Below are 23,345 nucleotides of genomic sequence, written 5' to 3'. Positions count from 1 at the left end.
AGCGGCGGACCCGGGGAAACACCAAGAGGCCGCCGCAAGCCTCCGTGGGGTTCCGCAGGCTGTCAATAGCACGAGGCGGCAACTCGGAACTAAGCACGGAGCCAGAAAAGGGAAAATGTTCATTACGAACTCAAATGTCCTCCCCACCCGTCTGAAAATGTACGTCGGACAGGAGTCCGTGCGTGTCAACATGCATGCTTCGGCGACCTCACCTCCTAGTCTGGAAGGGAAGATCAGCTGAGCTCCAGGGGTAGAAGCAGCCACCAAGAGACCCGGATGCCCCACCTCCCGCACTCCTACCTGCAGGAAACAAGGGAAGAGCGCTTGCGCGGAGGGCTGGTCTTGCGCAAGCGCAGTCGCCACGTCCTCCTATTCCCCACCCGCCGCGAATTTCCAATAGAGTCTGCACTCGGAAACTGGTGGGAGCCGAGGTCCGGAAGTCCGACGCTGGTCGGTGGGCGCATGCGCAGCGCGCGCTTTGCGGCGCTGAACCGGGGCTAGCAGAGAGCTGTTAGGTAAGAGAGCTGTCAGGTAAGGGTCTGGGGACAACCGGTAGAATGATAAAAGGCAGAGTGCGCTGGCCATGACTACCGTATCACACCGTCAGCCACTTTTCCATCCGTGGGTGGTTGCGTCTGTGGGACGCTTGCAGCCAGGAGGAACGCGGGAGGGAAGGGATCAGCCGTTCCTGAGCGTAGTGTTGAGAGTGGGACGTTTCTTGTCTCATTTATACTGTAGGTCCATCTCTCCACTTGTATATGTAATGGGACTCTCAATATGTCTGTTTCCCGACTACGCCCCCTAAAAAAACAAAAACAAACCTACTCCTACAGTCTTCCCACTCTCAAAAAACGTTAACTCCATTCTTCCATGTATTCAGGCCAAAAACTTAGCGTTATCTTGACATCGTTCTTTACATACTACCTACAACATCAGCAAATCCTGTAAGCTCTACCTTCAAGTGTACCCCAAATGCGACCACTTGCATTGCTATCACTCTGGTACGAGCCTCCATCATCTCTGCCAGGGTATCGCCTTGTGAAGTTTATGCTTATCTTTGATGGAAATGGATAATGCTAAAGTATATTTTACCAATAGAAAGAGAGCTTTAAAAGCAACCTGTAACCCCATTCAGATGTGCCTGGCACTTTAAAGTTAAGTAGGTCTCTTAAAAACAATGTAATCCTATTTGCAAGGCACTATGACCCGGATTCTTTGTGGTTTTGAAATAGTCATTTAGCCATACTGAACCTTAATTTCTCCAACAGGAAAAACTATTCCTACCTTGTAGAGTTGTTAGTGGTGGTTAAATGTGATAAAAATGTGTGATATACTGGGTAAGTGTTAAACCATTATGTGTAAAAATGCTGTTATTACAAATGAAGAATCTGAGGTTTAGAGGAAGCGGGTGAATTACCATAAATGCTGTATATAATAGTGCACGTTTTTAACTTATAATAAAAATAGGTAAACTACACTGTAATGTTTAAAGATGCACACGTGGATGACAAAACTATCAAGAAAATGAAGGAAATGATTGCCATAAAAAACAGAATAGTGACTATTCTTAGAACCAAAAGAGAGTTGCAACTGGATAGGGGACAAAGAGGGCTCCCAGGTGCCTGATAAGGTTCTACTTCCTGATAACTTTTGCTACATAACAAATTATACCCAAATGTAGCAGCTTAAGATAACTGTAATCATTTGTTATCTCACAGTTTCTATGGGTCAGGAATTTGTTAGCAGCTTAGCTTAGTTTAGCATGGACTTTCTTAAGAAGTTGCAGTGAAGATGCCAGCCCAGGCTGAGTCATTTGAAGGCCTGACTGGAGCAAGAGAATCCATTTCCAAGGTAGCTCACTCCTGTGGCTCATGAGTTTGTGCTGGCTTTTAATAGGAGGACTCAGTTCCAATCGTGTGACCCTCTCCATAGAGCTTCTTGAGTATCCTTATTATGTGACCGCTGACTTCCTTCAAGTGAGTCATCTAACTTCAAAGTTAGAATGACCTAAGAGCTGCAGTTATGACCAAAAAATCAACTCCATCATCTCCACAAAATCCTGTTGGTTACACAGGTTAATCCTGTTCACTGTGGAAGGAGACTACACAAAGGATGTAGAAAACCACACAGCAAGAATGATTGGGAGCCATTTTGGAGGGTACCACATGGTTACCAGAATGTTTGACTCACAAAAATGTATTAAGCTGTACATTTGTTTTATGTGTTTTCTGTACTTATTTAAAAAGTGTTTAAAAATGACATGTTGACATAGGAAAAAGTTATAAAATTACAAATATTAAAGACCCTTTTTATCCTCATTGTTGCTAAACAATTATTAAGCATTTGTGTTTGGGATGCAGTGGTAGGTAGGGAGGATATAGGGGACTTGTCTTTGTGTTTAACACAAGATATACATTATCTAGTTGAGAAGATATACATTAAAAATATAAAAAAACCAGGCCATGTGTGGTGGCTCACGCCTGTAATCCCAGCACTTTGGGAGACCACGTAAGGCAGGTGGATCACTTGAGGCCAGGAGTTTGAGACCAGCCTGGCCAACATGGCAAAACCCTGTCTCTATTAAAAACACAAAAATTAGCTGGGTGTGGTGGTGGATGCCTGTAATCCCAGCTACTCGGGAGGCTGAGGCATGAGAATTGCTTGAACTCGGCAGGTGTAGGTTGCAGTCAGCTGAGATCACACCACTGCACTCCAGCCTGGGTGATAGAACGAGATTCTGTCTCAAAAAACAAAAAAGAAAACCATTAAAAATTAGTATAGTAATCCTTTTTTCATCCAGTGTAATTGTCTAGACACGTGGTTGCAGTTGACAGAACCCCTACTTCAGCAAGCTTAAGTAATGCAGAAATGTATTAGTCTATGTAATGGGGTAGAATGCTAAGTCGCAGCTTCAAAGAATCCGCAGCCTTGGAAACTAGGCTCATTTTCTCTATCTGGCTTCATTTTTCAGACAAGATCCCTTCATGGGGCCAAGAAGATGGCCATCCACAGCCCAGCTTCACATTCTCCCAGTTCAGAAACACCCATAAAAGACCTTCTTTCCCCCACAACCCATATATTCATATAATGTAAGGAAAGAGATGGTTATTTCTCTGGCTGGGTCATCTCGTACCCTGGTGCTGGACATAGAGTACTATAATTCACCATCTTTGTGCCCAAGGAAATATGGGATACTGACATTGCCACCCTCCACTAAAACCACATGAAGGGCAGAGGGTTGGATTCCCAAAGGAAAAGATGGTAGGCAGGAAAAAACAGTACATATGCATCACAACAAGTGAATACACTTTTGTCTTAAGCAACCGAACTAGCAACATTGACATTGCCTGTGAACCTGTTAGAAATGCAGAACCTCAGGTTCCAGCCCCAGAATCAGATTCTGCATTTTAAGAAGATCTCAGTGCAATTTGTATACACAATAAAGTTTGAGAAGTACTTTTGTAGAAAATTACTTTAACCCTTTAAGGGCCAATAATTACATGATTTTAACTATTTTGGATAGAAACTGTCCCTCAAAATATTTCCACATAAGTGAGTTGTTAACTATATCAAGTTCCAAATGAGCAGCTTGGACATAAAGTGCTGTAGAGAAAGGCCTGGAGTGGTCAGGAGAGGTTTCTGAAGGGAGGGTAGCCTTGGCCTACAGGGAAGAAATGTTTGTACTGTGTTCAGAGGGCAGTGAGGAGCCATGGGGCTTGAATAATGAATCCTTAGGGACAGTTGTGTCAGATTATGAAGGACAACATCTCATGCTTTGCAAAAGTGACTGGTCCCCCACTGCCTACAGAGTCAGGTTTAATGAAGGATTTGAAACAGGCTAGTAACATGACCTGACTTGTATTTAAAAACAAACAAGCAAATAAACAAAAAACCTCTGGATGGGGTACAGAGGATGGACTGGAAGAGGAGACCAACTAAGAAGCTGATTAAGAAGCTGTTGTAATAGTTCAGGTGAGAAAAAAAAAGTGCCTGAACTAAAGCAGTGGTCACAACTGTAGAAAAAACGTCTGTGAGGAGTTTTACGGAGGAAGACTTGACAGCTTCATAAGAGGTCAGGAAGAAGGAGATAATGATGACATTAACATGGAAATACAGGGGATGTAGAAGGCTGGGGAAAGGGGAAAGAAATGAGTTGTTTAGATTGTTGAGTTTGAAATGTCCACAGATAAAGATGTCCAAAGGGCACTTGAATATATAGTAGAGCTCTAGAGACAGCTCATGGCTGCAGATACAGAAAGGTTTATTTCCATTCTGATAAACTAAAAAAAAAAAAAAAAGTAATTATTACTTTATTTGTAGATACTATAGCCATATGAAGTTGAACATGGCAGAAGAAGAGGACTATATGTCTGATTCCTTCATTAATGTCCAGTAAGTAAATGTGCACACCCAGTGCAATGATATGTATAAGATGTGTACATTAAGAAATGACATTGATTTTATTTTATTTTTTTTTTTTTTTTTGAGACAGGGTCTCATTCTGTTAGCAAGGCTGGAGTGCAGTGGCACAATCTTAGCTCACTGCAGCCTCAAACTCTCCAGACTCAGGAGATCCTCCCATCTTGGCCTCCCGAGTAGTTGGGACTGCAGACCTGCACCATCATGCCCGGCTAACTCTTCTTTTTTATTATTTGGAGAGACAAGGTCTCACTGTGTTGCCAAGGCTGGTCTCCAACTCCTGGGCTCAGGCGATCCTCCGGCTTTGGCCTCCCAAAGTGCTAGGATTACAGGCATGAACCACCGTGCCCAGCCTGACATTGATTTTAAATGTGCAGTTGGAAAGTCAGTCTTCTTGCTTTATGGAAATACCTCCTATGTCTCCATAGAAAGATACTAGAATCTACTTCCTCCTTTTAATGCTAACCATTTTACTTTTGCCCTTGATCCTTTTTATTGCCTTCTTCCAAGGAAATTTACTCCTTTTCCTTTATTACATCATATTGTGTCTTCTAGCTGCTATACAACTTTGTTCTTTATTATTGCCAACATCCTAGAAACATAGTAAGTCTAAACTTACTATATCTGATTTCTTCAACTTTGTGCTTTCCTTATTTTCCTACGATCTGGCACCAGCCTTCATCATTTCTACTAAAACAGCCATTCTTGGAGGTCACTGATTATGTTCTAATATCATAATAACAAAGATGATCATAGAGGTAGTGCCGAAATATTAACTGTTGTCACGTGAGTAAGCGACAAAGTTATGAGAAAACTTGGCCAGGCGTGGAGGCTCACGCATGTAATCCCAGCACTTAGAGAGGCCGAGGCGGGCAGATCACCTGGAGTCAGGAGTTCAAGACCAGCCTGGCCAACATGGCAAAACCCCGTCTCTACTAAAAATACAAAAAATAGCCGGGCATGGTGGTGGGCGCCTGTAATCTCAGTTACTCAGGAGGCTGAGGCAAGAGAATCGGTTGAACCCAGGAGGCGGAGGTTGCAGTGAGCCACGATTATGCCATTGCATTCCAGCCCGGGCAACAAGAGCGAAACTCCATCTCAAAAAAAAAAAAAAGAAAAGAAAACTTTATGGACTCATCTAAAATAAACTTTTCCCTTATTCAGAGAAGATATCAGACCAGGATTGCCAATGCTAAGGCAAATCCGAGAAGCCCGTCGAAAAGAAGAAAAGCAACAGGAAGCCAATTTGAAAAACAGGCAGAAGACTTTAAAAGAAGAAGAACAAGAAAGACGTGACATTGGGTTGAAGAATGCACTAGGCTGTGAAAACAAAGGGTTTGCCTTGCTCCAAAAGATGGGCTATAAAAGTGGTCAGGCACTTGGCAAGAGTGGTAAGTCACATGTCGAAATAAACAGGTATTCCTTACCACCTAATTGTGACTTATGGATAAGGACCAAAGCTGATGCTTTAATCTTTATCTACACAGAAATTATAACAACTTAGGCTTTTTAGTCTATTATGTATTAACAAGCCTTATGGAGAACTTTCATCATCCCACATCCATTTTAGATACCACATGTGCCATCAAGAGCTGCTTATCAGCCCAGCTTAGCTGAAGGCACTAACAACCTAGATGGATGTGGCTTACAACAGAAGAAGCAAAGAATGGTGATAAGTGATGGGTTGAGAAGTGCAATGGCTAAATACATTGAAACAACACTGAGGATGATGGCAAGACTTTGCCCTGCTTGCTCTGTACCTGTGGCAGCCATCTGAATGACCGTCCAGTTGGAGAGACTCAATTCTCACCTCTCTTTTTAGGAAGTGAAACTGCTTATTAAGACAGAGAGGCTATATATTTATAGTAACCTCTGTAAACCGTTTTTCTTTCCTTTATCGTAATTGCTTTGCTTTCACTTAAGGCTGTCACTGTTTTGCACCAATAATATCAGTGTTGTTCCTTCTTAAAACTCCACCTTCAGGTGGCATAGGAGGCTGTGAATCAGCCTTTTTGATGAGTAGGTATTTGAAGACAAGGTAGATAATTGATTATATATAGAATACTGATGTTCAGATTTCACTTTTGAATATCATTGAAACAGGAGGGCATATGCATAGAGCATTGTAAAGTTGCATACTTATACTGTTCTGTAGTTTGAGGAAAATTTTCTAAAATAGTTTGTATTCATTCTCTTTAAGGGGGTGGTATTGTTGAACCAATTCCTCTCAATATCAAAACAGGTATGTAATTATTTTGGAGCATATTTGCCAATAATAATAACTTATGCTTAGGTCTACCACATATATTTGCTCAATAAATACTTTTTTTAAAACGATAATACTGTTACAGTTCAGTAAAATTTTGTTAAATTTCTAAACCTCTTCAACCAGAAAAGAAATAAGTTTTAGTGGGTATAAAATAAAATTTAAACCACAGGAATGTGGGAAGAACAAATCATTACAACCATTGAATATGCAATACTGTTTTTGTCCATTGAAATGTCTTAAAACTGTTTTGCTCTGGGAGGCCGATGCAGAAGGAGCTTAAAGCCAAGAGTTGGCCGGGCGTGGTGGCTCACACCAGTAATCCCAGCACTTTGGGTGGCCGAGGCAGGCAGATCACCTGAGGTCGGGAGTTCAAGACCAGCCTGACCAACATGGAGAAACCCCATCTCTACTAAAAATACAGAATTAGCCAGGCATGGTGGTGCATGCCTGTAATCCCAGCTACTTGGGAGGCTGAGGCAGGAGAATCGCTTGAACCCAGGAAGCAGAGATTGCAGTGAGCTAAGATTGTGCCATTGCACTCCAGCCTGGGCAACAAGAGTGAAATTCCATCTTAAAAAAAAAAAAAAAAAAAAAAAAGCAGCCAGGAATTTGAGACCAGCCTGGGCAACATAGCAAGACCTCATCTCTGCAAAAAATTTAAAAAATTAACCGGGTGGAGTGGCACGCACCAGTAGTCCTTGCTACTCAGGAGGCTGAGGCGGGACGATTCCTGGAGCCCACAAGTTCGAGGTTACAGTGAGCCATGATTGTGCCACTACATACCAGCCTGTCCCTATAAAAATAAAATAAAATAAAAGTGTTGTGAGACAGATTTATCTACCAAATGTTTTGCTTAATACTTGGATGAATTCAAGAGAAAAATATTTTATTCATCATATTTAAATAAAACTATAACAGCTAATACTGTTTTTCTGATTTGAAAATTTGTTTATAATATTACTATAAGATGAGATTAATAATCTTTGTAAAAATCAGATTATGTTTTGGGCTTAAAAAAAACCCTAGTGTTTTCCACTCTTAGTGTACTCAAATGATTTGTGAGTGATAGTACTCAAATGAGAATTGCATTTAATTTGTACATAGTTAAATTGTCTTGTTTTGAAGCACAAAGTCAGGATGTTTCTCATCAGAATTTTCTGTATGAATAGGGAAAAGTGGCATTGGTCATGAGGCATCATTAAAACGGAAAGCAGAGGAAAAATTGGAAAGCTACAGAAAAAAGATTCACATGAAAAACCAAGCTGAAGAAAAAGCTGCAGAACAGTTTCGGTAAAACTATTTTTGAGCTGGTTTTGGTTTTATTTCCTCTTTATTGTGGTATGTTCTCTGGTACTTGGGCATATAAAATGGTTAAAGATAACGTAGACCTTTAGTTTACAATTTTTTCTTTCAATTAGAATGCGACTTAAAAATAAGCAAGATGAAATGAAGCTAGAAGGAGATCTCAGAAGAAGCCAGCGAGCCTGTCAACAATTGGATGTCCAGAAAGTAAGCCTTTTACCAGCTTTCAGTTTAGTAAAGTGTTTTGGCACCCACTGTGATTTCCCGTTTATTTATTTATATATATATATATTTTATATATGTATTATATATTTATATATCTATTATATGTTTATATATGTATTACATATATTTATATGTATCATATATGTTTTTTACATGTCTTATATATAATATATATTTTGTGTATTTATATATATAAAGTATATATATATATATATAAAAAAAAAACTAAGAACTCCAAGCCCGGTTTATCTACTCATTAAAGCTTTCATGTAATGTGCACTTCTGATCTGTGACAATTGATATAAAAATGGCTTATTATTTACTATAGTAACCTGAGTTGTCTGGGTTACTATAAAACCCAGGGTTTTATAGTAACTATAGTTTTATAGTTTTATACTAACTATAGTAAAACAAAAAGGGTTAAATAAAATTTTACATTTAATTGTTCTCTGCTTATTTGAATATCAGTTACGATTATGTGCAGAAATTCTGTTCTTTATAATATTTGATTAACAAGAATAGCCTATTTTCAGTTCCTATTCAGTATCTAATATATGTCTAACTATTAAAATCAGAGTGGGCCAGGCATGATGGCTCAATCCTGTAATCCTAGCACTTTGGGAGGCAAAGGCAGGATGATTATTTCAGCCCAGGAGTTCGAGACCAGCCTGGATAACATTTCAAGACTCCATCTCTACAAAACATTTTAAAATTAGCTGCATGTGGTGGCACACACCTGTAGTCCCATCTACTCGGGAGGCTGAAGTGGGAGAATCACTTGAGCCCAGAAGGTTGAGGTTGCATTGAGCTATGTTCATGCCACTGCACTCCAGCCTGGGTGACAGAGTGAGACCCTGTCTCAAAAATAAAATAAAATCAAGGTGGAATGCTATCTAGTTCAAATTTGAATAGTTTTTTAAAAAATTCTGTCTCTGGCTGGGCATGGTGGCTCATGTCTGTAATCTCAGCACTTTGAGAGGACGAGGCTGTAGGATTGCTTGAGTCCAGGAGTTTGTGACCAGCCTGGACAACATAGCAAGTCCCCAGCTCTACAAAAAAAATAAATAAGTAAATAAATTCTGTCTGCTTTTATCTTTGTGGTTCAAGTACTCTAAAAATAAAATGACTTCATTTGAAGTCTCAAAAAGCTTTGTAAAATTTCCCTTATATATAGATTACTGGAAGCAATCTCTCACTTTCCTGTTCTTACATATTACTTTACTTTGAATATATTTCATGGCACTTATGATTTTGTAGCATATATGTATTATTTTGTACCCATAGCCTATCTTTCCTGCTAGACTGTCAGAAGGAACTTAAAGACAACTGCACAATTCTAAAGAATTGGACTTTGCATCCCCATAGTTCATGGTACAATGTTTTTACTTTTTTTTTTTGAGATGGAGTCTCACTGTGTCACCAGGCTAGAGTACAGTGGCGTGATTTTGGCTCACTGCAACCTCCACCTCCCGGGTTCAAGCAGTTCTCCTGCCTCAGCCTCCTGAGTAGCTGGGACGACAGGCATGCACTGCCACGCCCAGCTAATTTTTGTATTTTTAGTAGAGATGGGGTTTCACCATGTTGGTCAGGATGATCTTGATCTCTTAACCTCGTGATCCACCCACCTCTCCCTCCCAAAGTGCTGGGATTGCAGGCGTGAGCCACCGTGCCTGGCCAGTGTTTTTACTCTTAAAGCCACACTCAGTGAATACGTATTGAAAGAATGAATTCATGTTGACATGAACATATTTGTCATGCTCTTATGTTTAGTATGTTTAATTGAGAATACTTCTGCATTTTCAGAATATTCAGGTTCCCAGGGAAGCATGGTACTGGTTGAGGCTTGAAGAGGAGACTGAAGAAGATGAAGAAGAAAAAGAACAGGATGAAGATGAATATAAGAGTGAAGATTTAAGCGTATGCTTTGCACCATTTCCTTCATAGGGTGTCTCAGCCTTGGCAACATTAGCACTTTGAGTTGTGGTAATCCGTTGTTGTGGAGAGCTGTCCTGTGCATTGCAAGATGTTTAGCAGCATCTCTGGCCCCTGCCCACCAGATACCAGTTGCACTTTTGCTTATGACAACCAAAACCCTCTCCAGACATTGCTAAATGTCCCCGAGGGGAAAAATAACCCCTGGTTGAGAGGTACTGCATTGCAGGATTATTTTACTAACCCCAAATCAAAACTTACATATAATTTTTCCCTTTAGCTTCCATTTGTCCTCTCATCTCAGCTTCAGTTTGGATGATGAATTAGCAACAAATGTAAATTATTTTAATTTATACCTTATTTCCTGCAAAACTTCTACAAGTCATTCTAATGTGTACTTTTTTCTCCTACTTATAAACAACAAAAAAACACAATCAAAAGAAAATGGAGGCCGGGCATGGTGGCTCACACCTGTAATCCAAACACTTTGGGAGACCAAAACTGGTGGATCACTTGAGGTCAGGAGTTTAAGACCAGCCTGGCCAACATGGTGGTGTATTTTAGTCTCTACTAAAAATACAAAAATTAGCCAGGTGTGGGGCACCCAATAATCCTAGCTACTCAGGAGGCTGAGGCAGGAGGATCACGTGAGCCCGGGAGGCAGAGGTTACAGTGAGCCAAGATCACGCCACTGCACTCCAGCCTAGGTGATAGACCGAGACCCTGTCTCAGAAAAAAAAGAAAGGAAATGGAGATTATTCAAGAAAGGAAAACACACTCGTATGATTACTTGAGTATAATAATTTTGTGGAAAACATTCACAATTTGAAAAACCTATATTCCACTTAATTGGGAGACCATTGATGAGAACTTTTATGGCAAAAGGAGGCCATATTCACCTTCACCTTATCTGGGGGAGGTAAATGCCTTGAAAGTAGAAAAAACCTTTAAAGGATGCCAATTTTAATAAGGCCACCCAAAAACTATTTTCTCAATGTTAACAAGCAGTCTCCATTGTGTCTGGCAGACTTGTGAAAATCTCAGGGTGGCTAATGAACTGTAACACATTCAAATATATCAGTTCTGTCCTTGACATTTCTAATAACTATTCCAGAGCATAGCAGAATATTTACAGCCTTGAGCTAATTCAGCACGATCTAAGAGCCAGAAAACCAAGGTTCTGTTCAATGTAAAGTATTAATAATGTGCTTGTATCCTATAGGTACTGGAAAAATTACAAATATTGACTAGTTATTTAAGAGAAGAACATCTATATTGTATTTGGTGTGGAACAGCTTATGAAGGTAAGAAAATTACTTTATACTTTTTAAAAATAGATGAATGCTCTCCAATTTTTAGTTAAAGTCATTTCCCACTGACAATGGAAATTTCTTATTCCATTCAAATGGCAGTATGGGACCAATTTCTTAAATCGTGGATATAGAAATAATTGAGGCTTTATTAAAATTGCATTTAACTTTTCAGAAACTGAATGTGTGGAAGTGAATTTTTCAGTGTTTTGTTTCAAAAGAAACAATTTTAGAATAACCTGAGAATGATGAATGTTTTGTGCTTTATTTTTAAAGATTCTTTCTTTGGCTACAGATATTTGAAAGAATTTATATTAAATTTTAGAGCTAATTTTTATATACTTAGATAGAATATTGCCCCTAAACCGTAAAAATCAGATATGTTGAAATCCATTCCTTTTTTTTTCCATTGTAAGGATAGAAATGGTTTACACTTACCAGGTGTCTTACAGAGCCAAGTGTTTCTCCTTCTAACACCTTTGCCCAAGCTACCTTTGCTAACTTGTATTTAAGAACTTTGTACTTGAGAGTGAAGCATTTTTGGTTATTGTTGTTTTTATCTTTTCTGGTTTAGCAGAATAAGTAGAAAACATCAGATCAAAAAATGCATGTTATGTTGAAATAATTTTCTAGAATAGTGTACTGTAGAAGTTGTATTAATCTTTCATTTCCCTCACATAACTTACAGATAAAGAAGACCTATCTTCAAATTGTCCAGGACCAACTTCTGCAGATCATGACTAAGATTATTCCCAATACAGTGGAAACTTGAAAAATGTTATTATTTCCTAGGGATAGACAGTTCAGCAGTTGGAAATCCCAAATTTTTTATGCCAGTAAAGAAAGAGGGACTTTATATAATGTTTTGTTCTTTTTGTACTTTAGAATATGAATGTTCATTGACTTGAAAAAAATAATGCTATGGCATTTCAGAACACAAGTATCACAGAGATGGACAGTTACAATTTATTGCTATATTGTGATACGTGAGGGGTTTAAGGACACCAACAGGTAACTTCTTATTCCCCTCTTCACTTTGGAACAAATTGAGAAATAAGAAATGGGAGTCAGAGGAAGAGAAAAATATCTACTTTATCAGTGAATAAACTGATACAGAGAAGAAGGTTGACTTTTTCTCCAGTCAGAGACTGTAATATTTCTCCCTGATTGGAGAGAACAGCGGGTCTCTGCCTTGTTGGGGCAGAGCCCGTCTTTGCATTCTGAGACTAGTTAGCTTTCAAGGTCAGGGAAACCACCAGGGGCTAGACCACACATGCTCAGTTCCTTCTTGTATCACCCATGGGATAAGACAGTTCTCTCTTGGGAAGGAATGAATGAGGGTTCAGAGAGCTTTTTCCTACACTTCTTGCTTTGAAGGAGCAAGGAGAAGTTCCCTTCCCTCCATCCAAGCATGAAGAGGAGGGGAAAAGTATTCCCCTCAATAAGGCTGATGTCAGAGGCAATGTTCGACCAGTACTACTAAATTCTAATCCATTTTACAGACAAAATAACTGTGATAATTTCTGGTAAAATCATGAGTTTTCATGACAATGTCTATATCCATTATATGTGATCTGTTGGAAGTTTTGGCTAGAGAAACGTAATTGTGAGGAAATTTAAATATTGTGTGATGCAAGTACTTACCGAATTTGGAAACCCCTTGATAGCATTCCCAGCAAGTGATAGTTCAACCTTTGCTTTTATTCTTCCAGCCACAGAGAGCTCACTGCTTTAAAACCATTCCGTTACTGGGTAGCTCTAAATTGTTTTCATTGTTTTCTCTTAAACTGAAATCTGCTTCCCTGTAATATTAATGAATACAGCTAAGGACATACCGTGTGGCATACTATGAGAGAGCTCCATCCAGGGTGAGGCATCAAAATCATGAACCTTTTTAAACGTTCATATGCTCAGGTGTCTCTCCTAGTGATTGATTTTGATTTGTCTTGGCTAAGGTGGTTCCTGGATATCTATATATTTATTTTGAAGTCCCAAGAATGAGTGATAAGCACCTGAGGATAAGAACTAGTGCTGAGGTTAAGTATGGAGCACCACCATTCTTTGGATAGAGTTGTGATCACCTGTGTGATTTTATAGCTCACCTGTTAGTTAGATTGAGCAAGAGAACAACCCCTTTTATTAGAAACAGCATACATAAGAAGATTGTAAAAATTAACCTACACTTGCTAGGGTAAGATAATCAGTAGTACAACTTGTATTAATCTCTGACCTAATATGACCTAATTCACTTTTCAAGTTTAACTTGGGGAGCTTTACAAAATAGTAATAAAAGTGTCCCATCCCAAGAGATTCTGATGCCATTAGTCACTGTGACTTGGGCATCACTGCCCTTGATTCTAAAATGCAGCCTATCTTGAGCCACTAATCTAGTTAACTTCTGGGCCTCAGTTCTTCATCCAGAAAACTAATCATTATTTTTATGAATGTAAATATGTATATATATATATAATATTTATATGTTTGGATGCTATTGTTTAATATTTACTTTTTTGTTTTTAAAAAAATTATAAAATTGGCTGAGCGCAGTGGTTCACTCCTGTAATCCCAGCACTTTAGGACGCCAAGGCAGGCAGATCACTTGAAGCCAGGAGTTCAAGACCAACCTGGCCAACATGGTGAAACCCCATCTCTACTAAAAATACAAAAATTAGCTGGGCGTGGTGGCATTCGCCTGTAATCCCAGCTACTCAGAAGGCGGAGGCATGAGAATTGCTTGAACCTGGGAGGCAGATATTGCAGTGAGCTGAGATCATGCTGCTGCACTCCAGCCTGGGTGACAGAGCAAGACCATGTCTCAAAAAAAAAATTATATATATATATACATATATATATATATATATGTATATATATATATAGAGAGAGAGAGAGCTATTAATAAAGCAGAGGAGTACATTTTACCCTTGCAATTCCAGTCAATACTTTGGTGTCATTTCAGCCAACATACCAACATTCAGTCAAATCCCAAAGCCAAATGGATAATTTCAGATGGAATGGAGTTAGACAGGAACTGGCTTCCCTTTCTCCTGTTACTATGAGGACAACCCACACCTGCTCAGTGGCCTAAAATATTTTAAATATGTTCATGACAATTATGCTGAGAATGCCAGAATAACACTGATGGAACCCATGACTTCACCAGGATTGTGGTCTACATTTACAGGCCTAGTACTAGAACTAGACCAGCTTAGAGAGTGGGAGATATCCCTCTGTTGTCCATCGAAGGATAAACATACAGGCTTTCAGCCGGGTGCAGTGGTGCATGCCTTTGGTCCCAGCTACTCAGGGGGCTGAGATGGGGAATCCTTTGAGCCCAGAAGTTTGAAACCAGCCTGGGCAACATAGTGAGAGACCTCCATCTTAAGGGAATAAAAAAAAAATCAGACTTTCAATATGAGTAACAACTTATTTTTAGGCCTTCTATGACTTTATAAATAGGCAATAATGAACACCAAGGGAAGCAAAACACTGAAAAGAATTTTAAAATTTGTTATAGAACATTAATACGAAATTTGAAACTGCAAAACAACGTAAAATTTAATGTCATGTTGTCATTTACTTTTGTGTATATTGTGCCATGTTTATTTTCAAAGTCCTATCTAGAAATTCTAAAATGTCTAATTTTCTTAATTAAAAATCCAGAATTCTGTAGTTTCTGAAATTCAAAATAAATACTTTAACATACCAAATTGGTTTTTCTAATAAACATTTATTTCAAGTGTTATTTGTTAAACATTTAATTGTTGAGATTTGAAAATGAACATTATTATTTATTAGACACATTTTATAGGCTCAAGCATTCAAAATTCTTAACTTTGAGTTCCTGCTTTCTTCACAGCAGTGCACTCACTACTTTCTGGTATACAAGAAGAACAGCTTGTCCCCACTCTTACAGTATAATGAAGAAAAGTGCTATGTAGGAATGACTGAGCTCTAAGACAAACTGGTAAGAACAATTAGGTACTAAACAATGGGAGTACTAGGGAGAAGATTCATTTTGAGTGGGAGATGTTGGAACACTTTGGAAATAACACTGAATTTGGGTTCTGAAAGATGGATATAATTTTGATATGCAAAGTTATGAGGAAAGAGTTACTGTATAATCCAGCCATTCTCCTAGGAATATACATCCAAGAGAAATGAAAACATGTCCACATAAGATTTGTACACAAAAGTTCATAGTAGCATTATTCATGGTAGCCAAAAAGTAGAAACAACCCAAATGTCCATCAGCTGATGAATGGATACATAAAATGCGACATATCCATATGATAGAATATTATTTGGCAATAAAAAGGAATGAGATGCTGATTCATGCCACAGCTGGGATGCACCTTGAAAATATACTCAGTGAAAAAGACCACATGTATGATTCCATTTATATGAAATGTCTAGCATGGGCAAATCTATAGAGATGGAGAGTAGATTAGTGGTTACCTAGAGTTGTGAGAAAACAGAGTGAATACTAACGGGTATAGGGTTTCTTTTGGGGGTGAGAAAAATGATAGTTGCACAACTCTGAATATAGTAAACACTACTGAATTGTATACTGTATAGGTGAATTGTATGGCATGTGAATTATATCTCAATAAGGCTGTTATTAAATAAAAAATGAAGAGAATTTCAGATAGAAACCACAGGAGAGAGCCACTGAGTGCAAAAGCCTGTTGAGGTAAAACTGCAGACCTGCATGGGTGGGGCTTACTCGGGAAACACTGAATATGGGATGCATCATGGAAGCCTCCAGAGGAGCATGGCCTTGCCCAGTGAACTGCAGCCCAGTGAATCTCATTTTAGACTTCTGGCCTCCAGAACAGAAAGAGAATAAATGTGTGTTGTTTTAAACCACCAAGTTTGTGGTAATTTGTTAGTTATAGCAGCCATAAGAAATTAATACAGGTCCAAATCAAATTAACCCCATAAGAGCCACACATATTCGAGAAGCATTTTATTTGCCTCACAGTTTTGCCTATTACACAGTTTCTAGTTATTTAGAATTTAAGCCAATAATGTCACCATATATCTATCAACTGTGATTCCCTTCATCTATGACTATTTTTAAGAAATGTAAGATTTGGATAAGTCATAATCACAGATCAAAAACTGCAGACATTGAGGCCTGGATGGCCGTTTAGAGAGAAAGAGTTAACGTTTCAGTGGAGACCCTTCCTATCTTGTATTTCCTACAGTCTCCTCCTATCTTCAGTGCAGTGTTCTGGCAGCACCTCAAGCTCACTGTCACCAGATGGGATTCAACGTCTTTCCTCCCAAACATGCTCTACCTCACCATGTCGATAGATGTACAGTCGCCCCACTACTGGCTTAAATTCTAAATTACTGAAAACCATGTAACAGGTAAAAGTGTGAGACAAAGTACCCCTCAAATACATGTGGCTCTTGGGGTTCATCTGACTGAGACCTGTATTTACTTGAATGGCATCAGAATCCTGCTACTAACCTTCTAACAAACTTGGAGGTAATCTTTGATGCTTACGTTTCCTTAATCCCCACATCCAATTAGTTGCCAACTCCTCTTGGTTCTGTCCTCTTATTGTTCAGGCCCTCTTAGTCTTTCCACTTCTGACCTTTCAAATATAGTTTCCTCCTGCTCTATTCTAAACATGCTAGTTTCAAAGTATTGGTTGGGCCATACCTTGCTTTAAAGAAATACTCATTTGTCAACTTTGGAGGTTGCTAGGGCACTAACTCACTCTAAAATTTGATAAATATTTATCGCATCTTTCCCATTCAGATTTAGAGAAAGTTCCTTAAAGAAGAATCATAGATGATAAATGCAAGAGGTTTGATAGAACCAGAAAATCACTATTTTACAACCCCTGAAATGAAATAATGGATCCAGGCAACAATTATCAACAGCTGCTAAAACCATCAGGTGAAAGATTGATGAGAAACTTTGTAGTAGGTGGTACCACCAGAACTCATTGATCAATATTAAAATCACTGAAAGTGGAACAATCAGACATCATGTTCCTCCTGAAATCATGTAAGAGAAAGTGCATAGCATCACCTATGGAGTATTCTTGGGGGAAAATAAATGAACCAGGATCAAATCCAGCTTCTAGGTCTAACTGGACACTCTGGGGATACTCTCAGTCAAATCCTGAATGGAAGAAATTCCACAGGACAAATAAAAGCCAAAAAGAACTAAAACGCAGGGGTAAATTTTACAGAGTAAAGGAGACACATCAACCAAATGCAATGTTGGATTTAGATTTCAACAACCAAGAAAACTGTATTTTTGAGATAGAAACAATACAGACTATTATATGATAATTAAGGAAATCTTGTCAATTTTTTGAGTGTGACAATGATGCTGTGGTTTTGTTAAAAAGACTTTATCTGCTAGAGATACATTTTAAAGTACTTACAAGTGCAATGATGTAACACCTGAGATTTACTTTAAAATATTCCAGTAGGGCCGGATATCGTAATCCCAGCAGTTTGGACGACCAAGGCAGGAGAATCTCTCAAGGCCAGGAGTTTGAGACCAGCCTGGGAAACACAGCAAGACCATATTTCTACAAAAAATTTAAAAATTAGTTGGGTGTGTTGGTGTATGCATGTAGTCCCAGCTATTCAAGCGGCTGAGGCAGGAGGATCACTTGAGCCTAGGAGTTCGAGGTTACAAGGAGCTGTGATCGTACCACTGTACTCTGGCCTGGGTGACAGAGTGAGATCCTGTCTCTTAAAAAAAATTACAATTAAATACTTCACCAAAAGAAACAAACAAAAAGTAAGGGGTTAGATGTATTAAGAACAGTAAAGTATTGATATTTGTTGAAGCTGGGTGATGGGTAGAGTTTCATTATTCTATTTTTGTGTATGTTTGAACATAAAAAAATTTATGAATAATATTGAAATTATTCAATATTCCATAATGAAAAGTTAACATGCCAAGAATCTCAAATTATGGTGAACACTCAGTGGGGACTGGATATTGTGAGTTATGTCTCTAGTTAGTTAACAGATAGTAGAGACCTGGAAAAGCTTGTATGTAGCCTTTTAAACATTTCTTCTCAGATACATACATGCATATATATGTATTATATAAAATACATATTCATACACATATGTGCACACACACAGGATGGCTTCATGGACATGCAACCTGTGCAGTTGCACAAGACGGTGCTTAGAAGCACCCCACACCTAATTTTTGAACGAGGGCCCTACAGTTTCATTTTGCCCTTAGTCCCACAAATTATGTAGCTGGCCATACACACACATGCACACATACCACATACCCACATGTATATATGCATATATTGTATACATATGTATATACATTGAATATATTTAACATAAGTGTTAAGTATGCATGTGAATTTTATGTATGTATTTATGTTAAACATGTACGTATTTAAATAACGTGGTTTAGTGATAAAAATTCCCTAAAAGGTATGTTTCTAGGGAGGCAATTATATTAAAATGGCTCTCAAAATTTCTGTGTGTGTGTGTGTATGTGCATTTTAATTAGCAAATAAGGTCCCAGGCTCTTGCCCCTGTCCTCCTCTGAGTAAGAGGATACTTTTTACTTTAATTTTGAGGCCAAGAAAATATATACTCACAAATCAATAGAAGTTGCTAAGAAATGCTATATTCATTTCATAAGAGTAGGAATATATGTATCTTTTTTTTTTCTTTTTTTTTTTTTGAGACTGAGTTTTGCTCTTGTCACCCAGGCTGGAGTGCAATGGCGTGATCTCGGCTCACTGCAACCTCCACCTCCTGGGTTCAAGCGATTCTCCTGCCACGGACTCCCGAGTAGCTGGGATTACAGGCGCCTACCACCACACCCAGCTAATTTTTGTATTTTTAGTAGAGATGGGGTTTCACCATGTTGGCCAGGCTGGTCTCGAACTCCTGACCTCAGGTGATCCACCCGTCTCGGCCTCCCAGAGTGCTGGGATTATAGGCGTGAGCCACCATGCCCAGCCAGAGGAGGAATATTAAAATGAGGTCAGTAAAGATAAGGCTACATTCTCACTAACTGGCCACATCATTTAGTGTTTCTTTTGAATATAGCCTCATTAATCAAAACCAGATATTGTTTTTTTAAAAAAAGATTTCTCTCTACGCAGAACATTTCCAAATCTACAGAAAAGTTCAAAGAATAATACAACAAACACCTGTGTACTGTCATCTAGATTTACCAATTGTACAATGGCTAATATTTTGCCACATGTGTGCCCTCTTTCTCTCTCCATGTTGATTTTTGCTGAACATTGAAAGTTGCAGACATCATGACACACTTGGCCTCTAAATGTTTGTGCATGCATTGCCTAAAAAAACATTTTTGGCTGTGTGCGGTGACTCATGCCTGTAATCTCAACACTTTGGGAGGCCAAGGCAAGTGAATCACCTGAGGTCAGGAGTTCAAAACCAGCTGGGTCAACATGGTGAAATTCCGTCTCTACTAAAAATAGAAAAAATTAACCTGGAGTGGTGGCAGATACCTGTAATCCCAGCTACTCAGGAAGCAGAGGCAGGAGAATCACATGAATCTGGGAGGCAGAGGTTGCAGTGAGCCGAGATCGCGCCACTGCACTCCAGCCTGGGCGACACGGTGAGACTCTGTCTCAAAACAAACAAACAAACAAAAACAAAATAAAACAAAACAAAAAGACATTTTCTACATATACTATTATCACACCTGAGAAAACAGTTATTTGGCATTGTTATCTAATATGCAGTCTATATTCAAATGTTCTCAATTGTCCCAATGATATCTTTATAGCTGTTTGCTGGGTTCTTGCTTTCTTTTATTATTATTATTATTTAGATATGATTTCACTCTGTCACCCAGGCTGGAATGCAGTAACATGATCATGGCTCACTGCGGCCTTGACCTCCTAGGCTCAAGTGATCCTCCCACCTCACCCCCCCAAGTAGCTGGGACCACAGATGCGCACTACCATGCCCAGCTAATTTTCTGATTTTTTGTAGAGATGAGAACTCACTGTGTTGCCCAGGCTAGTCTCGAAATCCTATGCTCAAGCCATCCTCCCCTTTTGACCTCCCAAAAATGCTGGGATAACAGGCATTAGCTACTGCGTCCAGCTTTTGTCTTTTTAAATATCCAGAATACAATAAAGATTCAAACATTGCATTTGGTCATTATATCTTACAAGTCTCTCCCTTTTTTTTTTTTTTTTCATGACACTGACTTTTTGAGAAGCCCAAGTCAATCATCTTATAGAATGACTACATTCAGGATTTGTCTAATAATTTCCTCATGATTAAATTCCAGTTTAACACTTTGTGCAAGAAAACTAAATAGGTAAAATTCTTAAGTCACATCAGGAGGGGCATAATGTTAGGGTGTTCCACCTTGGGTGATGCTAAATTGAATCACTTGGTTATTGTGGTGACCATTGTAAAGGTACATTTTCCCCTGTATAATTGATATATCTTCTGTAGGATTATATTTAAATCCTTGTGAAGATCCTATTCCACAATAGCTTTTCATCCAATAGTTGTAGCATCTATTGATGAACGTTACGTGAAAAATGTATGAACTGCTCTTTATGAACACTTTTTAAAGCCTTTATAAAACTATTTTCTCTTACTGTATGTTCACTTTTTGCTTAACCTAAATTTGGCCCTTTTTTAAAATCCTAAAATCACATGGCAGTTTTAGAATGGTAGTTGGTTGCTGCTATAGTTTGGATGTTTGTCCCCCAAAATCTCATGTTGAAATTTGATCCCAGTGTTGGAGGTGGGGCCTGATGGGAGGTGTTTGGGTCATGGGGGAAGACCCCTCATGAATACATTAATGCCGTCCCTGGGGGTGGGGTGTGCTAGGGAGGAGAAGCAAGGAGTTCTCAATCTATTAGTTCCCTCAAGAGCTGGTTATTAAAAAAGAGCCTGGCACCTTCTCCCTCGCTCTCTTGCTTCCTCTCTTGCCATATGATCTCTGCACATCCGGCTCCCCTTCACCTTCCACCATGAGTGGAAGCAGCCGGGGCAGAAGCAGATGCTGGTGCCATGTTTCTTGTACAGCCTGCAGAACTGTAAGTCATATAAATCTCTTTTCCTTATAAATTATCCAGCCTCAAGTATCCATTTAAACCAATAAGAAACAAACTAAAACAATTGCCCTAAGTTGAAATTAACCCTCAGGGTCGTCTTCGAAGATGCAATTTAAATTATCTTCTCTACAGCAATTCAGGACAACAAACTAGCATACCCAATGTTCCTCAAATATATCTTCTCCAGAGCTCATGCCAGACCCCTTGTCCAGACTTCCTGGGTGGTCTCCTCTCTACTCATCTAACACCCTGGCATATAGTTGGAAGGCCCACTGGGCTGTCACTTCTAGCCCTGTGCTCAGCAGAAAGCCATCTCACCCTTCCCGATGGACTATTTTCTGTTTTTAGCTACTGCCTTACAGCACGGTTGTCTTTAAAGCGGTTGTTACAATAGATACAAAATGTATTTAAGATAAAATGTATAACTATGCAGCAAACACTAGTGGACCTACCATCCAGCTTAAGGAAGTTACCATTACCTTTGAAAGTCCATTTCCCCAATCACATCATTCCCCTCCCTCAAAGATAATCACCATCCAGAATTTAATATTTCTCATTCCCTTCCTTCCCATTGTTGTCTCATCACATTTGTTGGGTTTCTTATACAAAATGATTTAGTTTTGCATGCTCTGGAACTTTATATAAATGGAATTATTCTGCATATATTTTCTGAAAACCTGCTTTGTTCGCTTAACATTATGTTTCCAAGAGTTGTATTGTGTTACATTATTACATGTAGCTGTAATTCAATTTTTTCAATACTATATAGTACTCCTGTGTGTGAATATAATTTTTTTAATCCATTCTTCTTTTGATGTGCATTATGGTTGTTCCCTGTTCTTTTGGCTATTATAAACAGGGTTTTATGGACATTCTTGTAAGCACGTATGTAGGAATAGAATTGATAGCTATGTGGGTATACATGGATTCAACTTTACTAGATAATGTCAAATTGTTTTCCAAAGTGGTTGTACATCACTTTTTTTTTTTTTTTAATGAGTACCATATTTCTCCAGCTGGCTTGTAAGCTATGTGAGGCAGAGAAAGATCTTACATTTTTTTGGCCTAAAAGCGTAGAAATTTAATAAATAGATATGAATTGATTGATTCATTAATAGTATAAAAAGAAAATTTGGGGGCGGTTTTTCCATCTTTAGAACAAAGAGATGAGGCTGGGTGCGGTGGCTCATCCCTGTAATCCCAGCACTTTGGGAGGCCGAGGCAGGCGGATTACTTGAGGTCAGGAGTTTGAGACCAGCCTGGCCAACATGGTGAAACCCTGTCTCTATTAAAAATACAAAAATTAGTTGGGTGGGTGGCACATGCCTGTAATCCAGCTACTCAGGAGGCTGAGGCAGGAGAATCACTTGAACCCAAGAGGCAGAAGTTGCAGTGAGCCAAGACTGTGTCATTGCACTCCAGTCTGGGCAACAGAGCGAGACTCTGTCTTTAAAAAAAAAAAAAAGAATAAAGAGATGAGCCAGGAAAAAGTAAAATGTAAGAATGTTTTTGAAGCAAAAAGAAGAAAACCTTTCTGTTTCTGCAGAAAGATTAGTAAAAATAGTAAAAAATTAAAGGAAACATTAAAATAAAAGGTAAATATCTATTGATATTCCCCAGCAGATTTTAGATAATTTAAGGAAAACTGCATATCAGAAGCAGGATACTTTTTCAGAAGGGCTCTAACATGTGTGTCGTTCATTTTTCTCTGGGCTTTTCTTCCACACAGTCAAGGTCCTTAGTATTTCAGATGTGTTAGGTCGATCCTCAGGTTTCTTTGAGAGTAATTTCTGTAGAAGAGTTTTCTGCAATGACAGT

General features: G+C 38.8%; 3 protein-coding genes across 20 annotated transcripts in view; 1 reads left to right on the top strand and 2 right to left on the bottom strand.

Moving 5' to 3' along the window:
• The window catches only part of HEATR5B (HEAT repeat containing 5B), a 102,875-nt gene extending 102,545 nt beyond the window's left edge, over positions 1–330 (bottom strand). For 2 of the 4 annotated variants that reach the window (XM_003817657.7, XM_008970903.5), the window contains exon 1: positions 213–328. The gene's annotated coding sequence lies outside the window, so the exon portion shown is untranslated. Of the gene's footprint in view, positions 1–212 lie in introns of all 4 variants that reach the window. The other 2 variants (XM_063594627.1, XM_034952937.3) reach the window with 2 other exon arrangements.
• A 51-nt stretch (positions 331–381) lies between these two features.
• GPATCH11 (G-patch domain containing 11) lies at positions 382–18,941 on the top strand. Of its 6 annotated transcripts, none has more exons than XM_003817656.6 (9): positions 382–515; positions 4,321–4,392; positions 5,584–5,810; positions 6,620–6,661; positions 7,858–7,978; positions 8,107–8,197; positions 10,019–10,132; positions 11,370–11,451; positions 12,146–18,941. In XM_003817656.6, the coding sequence occupies exons 2-9, from the start codon at positions 4,334–4,336 to the stop codon at positions 12,199–12,201; spliced, it is 792 nt and encodes a 263-aa protein (XP_003817704.2). In that variant the 5' UTR covers positions 382–515; positions 4,321–4,333; the 3' UTR covers positions 12,202–18,941. The 6 variants fall into 6 exon arrangements, with proteins under 6 accessions (XP_003817704.2, XP_034808829.2, XP_034808830.1 ...); XM_034952938.3 differs by having other exon boundaries at positions 15,314–15,450; XM_034952939.3 differs by having other exon boundaries at positions 452–531; positions 15,314–15,450.
• EIF2AK2 (eukaryotic translation initiation factor 2 alpha kinase 2) overlaps positions 15,165–23,345 on the bottom strand; it is a 59,816-nt gene continuing 51,635 nt past the window's right edge. For 6 of the 10 annotated variants that reach the window (XM_034952369.3, XM_063594521.1, XM_063594520.1 and 3 more), the window contains one exon: positions 15,165–23,332. In XM_034952369.3, the coding sequence (XP_034808260.3) occupies positions 23,210–23,332 (123 nt within the window). In that variant the 3' untranslated portion in view covers positions 15,165–23,209. 10 annotated transcript variants of the gene reach the window in all.

Source organism: Pan paniscus, chromosome 12, assembly GCF_029289425.2.
Source record: "Pan paniscus chromosome 12, NHGRI_mPanPan1-v2.0_pri, whole genome shotgun sequence".
NCBI classification, from domain to species: domain Eukaryota; kingdom Metazoa; phylum Chordata; class Mammalia; order Primates; family Hominidae; genus Pan; species Pan paniscus.
Note: the sequence above shows the minus strand (reverse complement) of the source record. Positions and strands in the feature narration are given on the sequence as shown.

Coding starts and splice junctions, on each gene's coding strand:
- GPATCH11 (XM_034952938.3), top strand. CDS start 4,334: ATGAAGTTGAACATGGCAGAAGAAGAGGACTATATGTCTGATTCCTTC. Junction 6,662..7,857: donor TCCTCTCAATATCAAAACAG/GTATGTAATTAT, acceptor CTGTATGAATAG/GGAAAAGTGGCATTGGTCAT. Junction 8,198..10,018: donor AACAATTGGATGTCCAGAAA/GTAAGCCTTTTA, acceptor CTGCATTTTCAG/AATATTCAGGTTCCCAGGGA.